General features: G+C 37.0%; 1 protein-coding gene across 1 annotated transcript in view; it reads right to left on the bottom strand.

Moving 5' to 3' along the window:
* Positions 1 to 11895, bottom strand: part of LOC148312479 (uncharacterized) — a 199353-nt gene that overhangs the window by 142388 nt on the left and 45070 nt on the right. Inside the window, exons 5-9 of the mRNA XM_088276683.1 lie at positions 9563 to 9739; positions 3621 to 3772; positions 3254 to 3530; positions 880 to 3108; positions 39 to 416 (exon numbers count right to left, since the gene is read on the bottom strand). Coding sequence (XP_088132809.1) covers positions 39 to 416; positions 880 to 3108; positions 3254 to 3530; positions 3621 to 3772; positions 9563 to 9739 — 3213 coding nt within the window. The remainder of the gene's footprint in view (positions 1 to 38; positions 417 to 879; positions 3109 to 3253; positions 3531 to 3620; positions 3773 to 9562; positions 9740 to 11895) is intronic.

The raw sequence follows: 11895 nt of genomic DNA, 5'->3' as shown, positions 1-11895 counted from the left end.
AGTACAGTTAGTCCTTTCTCAAGAAACAAGTAACATACCTGGAAGACGGCCTTCTGCTTCTCGAATTCCTCGGCCGAGTTGACCTCCTTGACGATGCTGGCCATGGTGTGGTCCACGTGGTCCATCCAGCGCTCCATCTGCTGGAAGTGCTGGCGGTAGCTGTCCCACTTGGCGGGGACCTGCTGCAGCTGGTGGCGGAGCGCCTCCACGCGGCGCGCGGCCCGCTCCCACTGCTCCTCGCAGCTCCGCAGCTCCTGCTCCAGGCTGCCGTCGCGGGGGTGCAGCTGCGAGTAGCTCACCGCGATCTTGCGCAGGTTCTGCAGACAGCTCTCCATCTGCAGCACGCGGCCCTCCCTCTTGAAATACTCCTCGTTGCGGGAGAGGATGCCATCCACATTGTCGTTTTGGTTATACGCCTTGCAAATTCAACAACACACTATTAATAATTCAGCAATAGCATTAAAAATTAAGGTTACTAATTTTAACAGTAGATTTTTTTCAAACAAATAATAATCTCCTACAGCTATCTAAGTTCTTCAAGAGACACTAACTGTTACTTCTCTGGTTACCCGATTGGGAATGGTATTTGTTTATATATTGGTATTTTTTTTAAATTTATATTTCTTTCTACTTTGAGATTTTGATATCAAATTGTCAAATACATAAAAATAACAGGAGCTAGAAATACGCAATATGCAATCAAATTTGTGCACCGATTAGTGTTATTAGCTTTGAATGAGCGAACCCGGAAACGGAATTAGTAACAACTTCTTTTAAAGAAGTCCCTGTTAATTTTGGTTTTCAATTCAATTGCCCATGTCTACATTAAATTAATATGAAAGAATTTAATGATATTTCATTATAGTTAGGCATTTGTACCTGTTGTTCGAAGTTGATTTCCTTTTCAATGTCTTTCAAGTACTGTTGGAAAACAGTCTCGTCCAATCTGAACTCCAGCCTCATGAGATGGAGTGGCGCGAAGCTGAGCACCTCGTGCCACTTGGTCTGCAGTCTGTCCACCGTCTCCCGGACCTCGGTTTGTTCTTCAAACGGAATGCACTTTATCAAGTCGTTCCCGGTCTGGATCAGATCGTGCAGAAGCCGATCGTTGACTTTGGTGAAGAAGTTCTTGTGATGTTCGACAGACTGTTTGGTTTCGATGTTATGCTTGTCGGCGATCAGCATGTCCGCTTGGTTCAGCCATTCTATCATGCATCTGCAGCAGTCGGAGAAGTTGTTCCAACACCTGCTGGCTTCCTGCAGCCTCAGGTCGCACTGGTGAGCCTGCTGGGTCACTCGGGCGAACCTCTCGTTCAATTCTTTCATGGTGTGAACGCTCTCCGAGGTATCTATGGATTTGTCTCGGTCGACCGACTTGATGATATTTTGGAAGACCTTGTTCTTGCTTTCCAGCATCGACTTGTAGTACATAGTTCTGGAAAAGAAGGACTTGTAAGCGTCTAGTTCTTTCTGAAGAATTTCCTTGCCTCCGGTGAAGGTCATCTGAGACAGAAGGTCTTCCGCCTTGTCGAGCCAAGCGTTGATTTCCCTCTGGCCGGACTCCAGAGACTCCTGCTGGACCAACAGCTGATGGTAGAGATGCAGTTTGACCGGTATCAGGGCTCTCACCTTCACGAGAGCTTCCTTCTCTTTCTTCAGAGTGTTCATGATTTTGTCGACTTCGTCGCGAGGTAGTTCCGTCAACATGTTCTGGAAAGATTTGCTTATATTTTTAAAAAGCTCTTCGACACTCTCCACTTCGCTTTGCAGCTTGACTAATTGATCCCCGTATTGCTTAATTTTATCGGTAGAAGCCAAAGGCTGCGAATCCAGAATGGATTCAGCCTTTCTAAGCCAATTGCTCAAAGATTCTATTCCCGCTTTGTAATCTTTCCTGTATCGCAATATATCTCCAGCGTGCATATAATGTTTAACGTCCGGGAACAAGTTCTCCCACTGCGATGTCATGCGAGTATATCTATTCTTCAACTCGACGGCGACCAAGTCTTCGCAAGTCGCCACCAAGAAGCTAGCGGTATCTCCCAACAGCTGATGTTTGTCTTTCCACAGGCTTATGTCCTGGAAAAATTCCATCCTTTGATCTTCGTCGGCGTTGACCATAGTGTTGGCTTTGCTCAACCACAGCTCGAACTCGTCAGCGAGAGGGATCCACCTCTGCCAGTAGGTGATGGCTTCCTCCAACATGCTCTGGACGCAACGCAACTCCATGGAAATATTTTTCCATTTTTCGGCTACGTCTCTCATAAATCTGTCGATATCTTGATTTTCTTTCGCGTCGATATTACAGGTCCGTCTATATTCTTCGATAATCTGCTGAATGTCAACGTACGCTTTGTTGAATTCGTGGAAAATTTTGTTTCGCGATACGAAATTTTGATACTCTTCTAAAAACTTTTCGACTTCCGGAAGTTTGCCATACTTGACGGTCCATCCTCTCAGTTTCATTTCGGTGAGATTCAAGAAGGCCACGAGGCAGCACTTGTGCTCCAGGAACTTGAGGCGAGCGCATCGCTCGGCCGCGGCGGTGGGCAGCGTCCTCAACCGGCGCTCCATGTTGTGAAGCTGATCTCCCGGCACTTGAAGCGCGGTGGGAGAGTGTTTGGCATTTTCGAACCTCTCCATGATCGAAGGCAGTTCGGAGAAGAACGCGTTGTGTTCTTCTAGCTTTTTACTTATCACGGCGGCCGTCTTCTCGTCCAGAGTCGTCGGCAATTCGTCAAAATAAATCAAATACTCGGCTTTGGCCATCCATTCTCCGATGGCGCCGAAATCCGGCGGCAACTTAGAATCCAATAACCAGAGCCACCTTCTCATCAGGTATTCTAGCTTTATCCAGAGTTGCTGAATTTCTTTCCACGAATCCAAAGTTATGGAAATCATGCTCTGGGAATTGACTAGATTTCTAAGTTTGTTATAAATTATTTCTTTCTCGTCTACTTCCGATTTAAAATTAATAAAGTCGACATAATTTCTCGATACGGAATTTGTTTCCTCTTGGTGTTCCAAAAATTGTATTTTCTTAAATAACCAGTCTATTAAATCATTGTATTCTCCTTGAATAGCCGCAACCGCATCCGGGCCGGTAGTCTGGAATAAAGAAAAACAAGAATACAGTATACCGAGATTAGCGGCACTACACTACCAATCGTCCAATAAGTGCAGAAGCATCGAGGAACTACCGAGCCGAGCTCTACCTACATTCTTACACAAAAGCGCAAAAAGCTCAACATACCTTGGGCTCGGGATATTTGTGCAGGAACTGCGCGACGTACGTCATGATGGACCTCTCGTCGGGTCTGTCCACATCCACATCTTCGGCATCCAGCAAGCGGGCTATGCCCAACTCGCTTTCCGCTACATTGAAGGCCGTTTCTAGTCTCTGTTTATTAGAAGCTCTCTTCATGGCGGCCAAGTTGATTAGGTTTGACTTTATAGCGTCGATGATGGCCAAAAATGCGATACCATCTCTCCAACTCGAACCGAAATCGGAAACGTCTACGCCAGAGTCCCTGTAAAAAAAGAATGGAGCGTAGATTGCATTGATGATAGCATTATTTTTAAAGTACACGATATAAGACATAATGTTACACGCGACTTACTTTGGCAGCGCATTAGCGACCCACTGCAGAAGGGTTTTTCTAGCTCCCATTTTCCATCTCTCCTGACCTCCCGCCGAAGAGCTGGTCTCCAGAGAACTCTGAGATCCTCCCAAATCTCCCAAGTACTCCAAAGCGCGACTATTCTCTTCAATCTATACACATGGCAAAATTAGCAAAAAAATATGGTTACTAAAAACAATAAAAGTAGCAAATTTAAATTACAACATTGATCGAACCCACATCTCGAAGCATTTAAATCTTAGGATGATAGGCTTTAAAATAAAAGTTTAGATGTTTTTAAAAAAATAGCTTGATTTGTACATGGTCGATAGCGTATTATAATTGATTTAAATAAAAGGTAATAAATAATTAAATTATTTCAATCAAATTAAAATATAAATACTGTACACCAAACTACGTTGTCATAAGATACCAACTACCGAAAATACATGTACGGTACAAAAATATCAACACTGATCAACTATCATTATGAGTACAAGTTTTAGAGTAATAAATAAATAAGAATATATAAAATATATATATAAGTGAGATCCAACTAACCTCGATCTGTTTCTGAAGTTACAATTTCCATTTACCGATCGAAGCTTGCATAAAAAGGCAAATTAAGTACTTACAAAGTGCGAGAGTGCAAATACACGAGGATACAATACAAATCGGGAGATACACAACATTATAAAGCTACGGAAACTTTATTTCAATGTGTGCAATTACAACCTACCGGGATGACTGTAAAAAGGTAAAACACATCAACCGACAGTATTACACATCGGTTGCTATAAAATTATCAATGTTATAATAGTAGACAAATTGTTTTCATGGTGCCATTGTTAAAAATTGAGTGCAAGTATTATAGTTGCAACCACTTGTATCCAGTCAAAATGACAATAAAACTAACTAACTAACTAACTAACCATCACCCCGCTTCCCCGCAGGGGTAGGCAGAGAGAATAGAGCGCCACACCACTCTGTCCTTGCAAACATTCTTCGCCTCTTCCACGTTCATGCATCTCCTCATACATACCCGCCGATTGTTACGACTCCTAACCTGACCACTTTCAAGTATTTGGCATACCTGATCGTGCCATGTTTTTCTCGGTCTTCCTCCGCTTCTTTTCCCACTAACATTCGCCTCATAAATTTGTTTTACCGTTCTTTCTTCACTCATTCGTTCCACATGTCCAAACCATCTCAACACACCTTTCTTAATTTTATCGATAATGCTTATCTCAGCTTTGCATTCCTTCCTTATTTCACTATTCGCACATCTATCATACGTTGTTTTGTCGCACATTCTTCTGAGAGATTTCGGCTGCATTCGGTCTACTTTCATCCTTCTTTTGCCAACTCCATGTTTCACTTCCATACATTAGAGTTGGAACCAGGACTCCGTTGTGCACTGCCAGTTTAGCTTCCGCTGATAGGTTTTTATTGAATATAAATATAAATGACAATAAAGGGAAAAAGACCTATATTAAATTTACAGTATTGGAAAGAGAGCGATGGTTCATTCTGTTTATATTTTGTTTTTCTTCTCTAGACACTTTTACTTCTTTGGTACCTAAACACTTAACCTGCGGTTAGCACACACTTAGCATGCATTTGCCACGATTCGTGTCTGTGCGGTACTTTAGATTCAAACCTTAATTTCTTCCAACAAATTAAACTAATCCTACTAACTTTAGGTTTATTTTTCATACTTTTGACACTTCGCTCACTCCTTTCAAGAACGTCATAAATCAAAAATCGTCAATTTTCAGTTGTGCATGTTTTCGGAATGCCCAGAAAATGTACTATATCCCAGCAAAAGAGGCATATTTTTAACTTAATATTTACCCGCTACAGGTCAGAAAGTGTTGTTTTTGCATTTTGAAGAAAAGCTATTGTTTAATGATTTTTTTAAATTTACTAAATATTTTTCAAATGGAGAAAAAACCTTCAGGTTTTATATCAATAAGTGGCTTCATATTTATTTTTAATACATTGTATTATATTTTTAAACTTTAAAAACGTTCTCCTGAAAAATGAAGTTTTTTGATTTATGACGTTCTTGAAAGGAGTGAGCGACTTGTCAAAATGATTCTAAGGAAAAATATCTTTACGTACAGTTACATTATAAAAATGAACATTTAATTTCAATGGGTGGTGAAATTTAATGTAATATATATCTGTCTCAATAGCGCTACATGCCGCAATAGTAAGGGAATTTGTCCACTACACGGAATTACACAGAATTATACCGTCCGGCACATCAGTTAGCGTTTTAAAACGACGACTGGCTTGGATTGGCTTGTGCTTTTGTCCATCTTTTTTCGGATCGGTGCTCTTAATCGGTGCGTGAACGCGTAAATTCGATCACGCTAAACTGTCATGGTCGCTTTCATTTTTCAAAACCGGACTCCTGGACGGTCAAATTCCGGATAGTGGACAATCACCCTACAGTGAGAGATACACTGTAAAATTAATTGTTTTGAAGAAATTACATATTTTTTTAGATACGCTATCTTCTTCAATATCTAAGTGGGTAATTCACTATCCAAATGGTTTGTAATTTACTTATATACCTGTTATTGCAGTAAAAGATTGATGGACCTCAAAGTAATTAGAATAAAATATTAGGTAACTGTACCGCGTGCCGCAAATGTAACAACTGATTTAAAACAAAGTGACGAGACTAAACTATTTTACCTCTTTACAGTCAAGATACAATCAAATCAAAATACCTAAATAAAATATCTATATAAATTTGTTTATGCATTTATACACACCGTTTTTAAGGGGTAGAAATTCACAAATTAACAGACAGTCTTCATATAAAACTTTTAGGGAACAGATTTGTTTTTTAAAAAAACAAAATTTTAGTATAGACTAGAAGTTCCAAAATTATGGCTTATAGGCCAACACCGGCCAATGAGCATCGATATCCGACCCGCCACAGTATTTTTTATGATTACATTTTAAAATCTATAACATAAGTAAATAATTGTTTTTTCTTCAAACCCTTATCTGCACCCCAATGGTGCATAGGGCACTGCATCATATAAACACAGTGTTATCTTGAACGTTAACATATGAAAGAAGGATGATCCGCCCTCCACTTCAGATACCAATCCAGGGTAATATTGAATAAATATTAGAGTGAAAAAATCTCTTATATTTATTTGACCCCCCCCTGGGAATCGAATCCGGGACCTCCAGAACGGTAGCCGACCATGCTGACATTACACTACGGAGGCGAACGTATCATACAAAATAAAAGTAAAGCGTACAAAATAAAAATAAGATATTTTTATTTAACGACTAATCATATGAAATTTAACATTTTAATGGTTTTTGCAGTTTCCCCTTGAAACACGGTGTATATAAGATAAAAACAAGACTTTACTACATAAATATGTAGTTTTGTATGCAATAGAAATAGTTCTGAACAAAAGAAAGATAAAATAATTCTCTAATGTTTGCGGACATGTATATTCTATGCAACATCTGACAAAGATAAATTGACAGTATGGAAAAAAATTAATAAGTCTCTTTTAAAATATATGTATTTTTTATTATAAAGAAGCTTCTTTGGCGTAACAGATAAGAAGCTACATACAAATACAGTGAGAGCCGCAATAAAGTATCCAATATGGAGTGGTCACTATTTACATAATTTTCTTATTTAATACTATTTTTTTCTTTAATATTAATTAGACATGATATTGGTCAAATGACCGCATCTTAGCGTAACGCATGATTGAGATCTTTGTAAAGCATTTTCTATAACTTGGCCTTGCGTTTGGTGATGAAATATATATATTTTATTTATTGTTTCGGCATTAACTTTGTGGTAAGACATGTTACAATGATTAAAGAAAACACTTGTTTTTTACCACTTGAGTTTTATTATAGACTACATGTTTCAGAAGTTAAACTTCCATCATTCAGGTCTGTATAGTAACTAAAATATAAAATATAAAATTGTTCTATAAATAAGGAGAGGGGAAAGTAAGGGGAAGGGGTTAGTCAAGGGACGGAGTTTGAAAACAAAGGAAAAATGGAAAGCAAAGGTGAAGAATTTTTAGATACTAATCACTCATTTGACTCTCATAAATTAAAATTATTACACCTTGTTCCATATAAAGGCCAAATTATGAATTATCTTGAAAATTTAGAAATCCAAAAAAAACTAAATTCTAATAATAATTTATTAAATAATATATTGTTTCAAAATTCTTCACCTTTGCTTTCCATTTTTCCTTTGTTTTCAAACTCCGTCCCTTGACTAACCCCTTCCCCTTACTTTCCCCTCTCCTTATTTATAGAACAATTTTATATTTTATATTTTAGTTATTATACAGACCTGAATGATGGAAGTTTAACTTCTGAAACATGTAGTCTATAATAAAACTCAAGTGGTAAAAAACAAGTGTTTTCTTTAATCATTATGAAATATATATTTCATAACTCTCTCTCTCTCTAACCCTTATCCGCACCCAATGGTGCATAGGGCACTGCATCGAATTGACGCAATGTTATCTCGATCGTTAATTATATGAAAACAAGGTGATCACTCCTGCGCTTCAGGGACCAGTCCAGAGTAATATTAAATAACTACCAAATTGATATTAAAATATCAAATAATACAATTTTTTTAATTTAAATAGCGCTTCGTTTAAAATATATATGTTGTTGTTTTTTATTAAATACACTTCGTTTTAAAAATATTACTATCATTTTTAAAAAATAAAGATTTTGTAGACTATTCATGAGAATTAACATGTGCCTAGAGGATATTCATGGAATTTTATTGGGTAATAATCTATGCAGAATCGGAATGGAAGAATAATAAAATATACGCTTGAAATATTCAACTTATTTATAACAAAATGCCCGATTTATGAAAAAAATCCACTGTAGATGAGTTCTTAAAAAAATTAAGAAATCAATTTCCGAAAGAAAGAGTTTCTGCTTAATAAAAAGCTTCTTTCATCTCACACTAGATGTACCTGAAGCGGAGGTCTGATCACCTTTCTTTTATGTGTTAACGGTCAAGATAATACTGTGTTTATATGATGAAGTGCCCTATGCACCATTGGGGTGCGGATAAAGAAGTCTGGGCATTTACGGGGCTTTAGACCGTCGTATCTTTGTATTAAAGCATTGTTTACAGGAGTTTAAAAGTGTCTTTTACATACTGTTGGTAGAGAGCGGGCGACGCTTGTAAGCCTTCCATTTGCTTACTTTTGACAGAGCGCGAGAGATGCCAAAAAACATTTTAGAGATTGGAATAGGGTTTGCGGTTACTTGTGATTAGTATACTGAGGGTCGGGCGGCAGACTGTCTGAGTATAATTGGGATCGGGGTTGATGAAAAACCCGCCCGAGAACAATGTATTAAATATGTTTTGATTTGAGCGGCATGAACACGGCACGATTTTCAAAACAAAACCTATATGGCTAAACTAAACTAACAAATGACCTTCTTCATTCTTCCAACCCTTATCTGCACCTGATGGTGAATAGGGCACTGCATAATATAAACGCAGTGTCATATTGATCGTTAACGTATTAATTTTTTTCTTCAAACCCTTATCTGCACCCCAATGGTGCATAGGGCACTGCATCATATAAACACAGTGATATCTTGAAGGTTAACATATGATGGAAAGGTGATCAGCCCTCCGTTTCAGATACCAGTCCAGGGTAATATTGAATAAATATTAGAGTGAAAAAATCACTTATATTTATTTGACCCTCCCTGGGAATAGAACCCGGAACCTCCAGTACGGTAGCCGAGCGTGCCGACCATTACACTACGGAGGCGAACAAAACAAATGACCACCACTTCAAATCGGGTTCTCCATTGCGGCCTACCATGTATTGTCACCAGTTATAGTATCCAGATAATGGCGCGCGTGGCAAGTTGTCACATGACTTTACCTGAAAGTAGAGGATGATGGTCCAGATGAGGCCCAGCACGACGGGAGGCCTGCCGTCCACCAGGTCGGCGGGGTTGATGTTCACCAGCTTGATCCTCTTGCTGGCGAGGAAGCGCAGCGCCGTGTTGGCGTTGCTGAGGAAATGCGGCCGGCGGAGGACCCTGCCCCTCTCCATGGGCTGCGGAAACACGACAAACCTCATATTATTTTTTGCATCTCAACATAGGTGAAGAAGAACATGGAAGTCTGGGCATTTACGGAGCTTACGACCGTCATCGTCGTGTTTTTAAACAAAATGACACCATGAATTAGAACAACAATATAAATAAATTCACTATTGTTAGATCGTGAATTTATATTAAAACTGTTATTTATATAAAACTGTTCAATTTATTCCACAAAGACTATTTGTTAGATGTTAATTCCCTTAGTTCGTGTAAATTTAAAAATTTGCTTAGATTATTTATAGAAGAGACAGATTTAAGTTCCTTTTTCATTTAGCACATGATCGCTAGCTTTTTACTTTTTTACTTTGTCATCTTTTTTATGTTTAAGTTTTAATTTAAAAAAAAAATTATAATAGCTCACTGAGAGTCAAGTATTTTTTTTTTTTTTTGTATTTAAATTAAGTTTTTTGTATTTTGTATTAACTAATTATACTTAGAAACCTATACCCTTATACCCTGTACTATGACTATTTATTTTGTATACCCACACACAGGCCATGCCTTTGTGGGACCTTTTTTTGTATTCATTTTTATTTTTTATAAATATTTTTTGTTTTTGAATTTATGTAATGCAAAAGAATTTTAAATAAAATTTTAAAAAAAATAAAAAAAATTAAAAAATTGTTTTTTGACATCTCAACATAGATGAAGAAGAACATTGTAATCTGGGCAATATTAAGAAATAATTATTAAGAAATAATGACTGTGATTCTAGAAGTAGGTTTAGAAAGAAGGGTGGATACTTGGGTGGGGAGTTAGATTCCTGCCCGTGTTAAGCTATTTATAAAGTTTTCCTTCTCTGTTCTGAGCGGACACTGAAATAATGTATGGTCAGCATCCCCTATATCTTGTCCACATTCGCAAAATGGTGATAATTATTAAAAGAATAAACATTTGTATCAGATCACTTTTCATTTCATTTAATTTCACACAACTAGTTTCAAAAACATCTGTAGTTTTCAAAACTAGTTGGGTGAAATGAAATAAACTCAATTCGTGGTCTAAGACAAATGTTTAATTTTTAATAAACAAAAATCTTCAATATGAACATATCGTCTAAATACAACGCCAATATGTCTTCAATATATATTTTAAAAAATATATTACGTACACAACAACAGGTCACCTTTGAAACGGTACATGCTTTTAAACTTGCTTAAAGGAAAATCATAGGAAAATTATATTTTGCACCAATTTTATTTCGAAAAGAAAAAAAAACGTTATTGATGTTATTGTTATTGTTGAAATGTTATTGTTATGAAAATGACATCAACCAAAACACGTTGTTGCTGTTGACATGCGGTTGACAGTTTGTTTTTAAATGTTGCAATTTCGTAAAATAAAAATAGTAGGAACTAATTGGGTACCTACTTCCAAAACTAATACGAATTTATTGAGTGTTGAGAAATAGCAACATTTAAAAAATACGTATGTCGCTCACTCCTTTCAAGAACGTCATAAATAAAAAAAACTCGATTTTTCAGGAGAACGTTTTTAAAGTTTAAAAATATAATACAATGCATTAAAAATAAATATCATGCCACTTATTGAACTTTTTATTGTGCAACAGATATTTTTCGGTAAAACCTGAAGGTTTTTTCTCCATTTAAAAAATATTTAGTTTAGTTAAAAAAAAATTAAACAATACCTTTTCTAATATATTATTAGATTAAAACCAATATTTTTAGCTTTTCCACTTTATTTTTATTTGACCAGCGACCGGGTTTCGTCGTTACCGACATCATCAGACTGGACCTTTTCTTATAAATGCAAAAACAACACTTTCTGCCCTGTAGCGGATAAATATTATGTTTTAAATGTGCCGCTTTTGCTGGGATATAGTACATTTCCTGGGCATTCCGAAAACATGCACAACTGAAAATTGACAATTTTTGATTTATGACGTTCTTGAAAGGAGTGAGCGATGTATTAAATATCCCGCGCAGATGCTTGTTTTCATATTATTTGTGTAGATGTCACTAGAAGGCAGTTTTTTTGGAAAATATGGTACCCCTTGACAAACCTGCTGTAAAACCGTAAAAAAATAGAGCTTACCACTTTTCCATTCGAATATGTAAATTTTACATGCAAAAATGATTTTTTTACG

This window comes from Brachycentrus maculatus, unplaced genomic scaffold (assembly GCF_059751285.1).
Source record: "Brachycentrus maculatus isolate JH-2025_06_01 unplaced genomic scaffold, ASM5975128v1 h1tg000039l, whole genome shotgun sequence".
NCBI lineage: Eukaryota > Metazoa > Arthropoda > Insecta > Trichoptera > Brachycentridae > Brachycentrus > Brachycentrus maculatus.
This window is presented reverse-complemented; position numbering and strand designations above follow the sequence as displayed.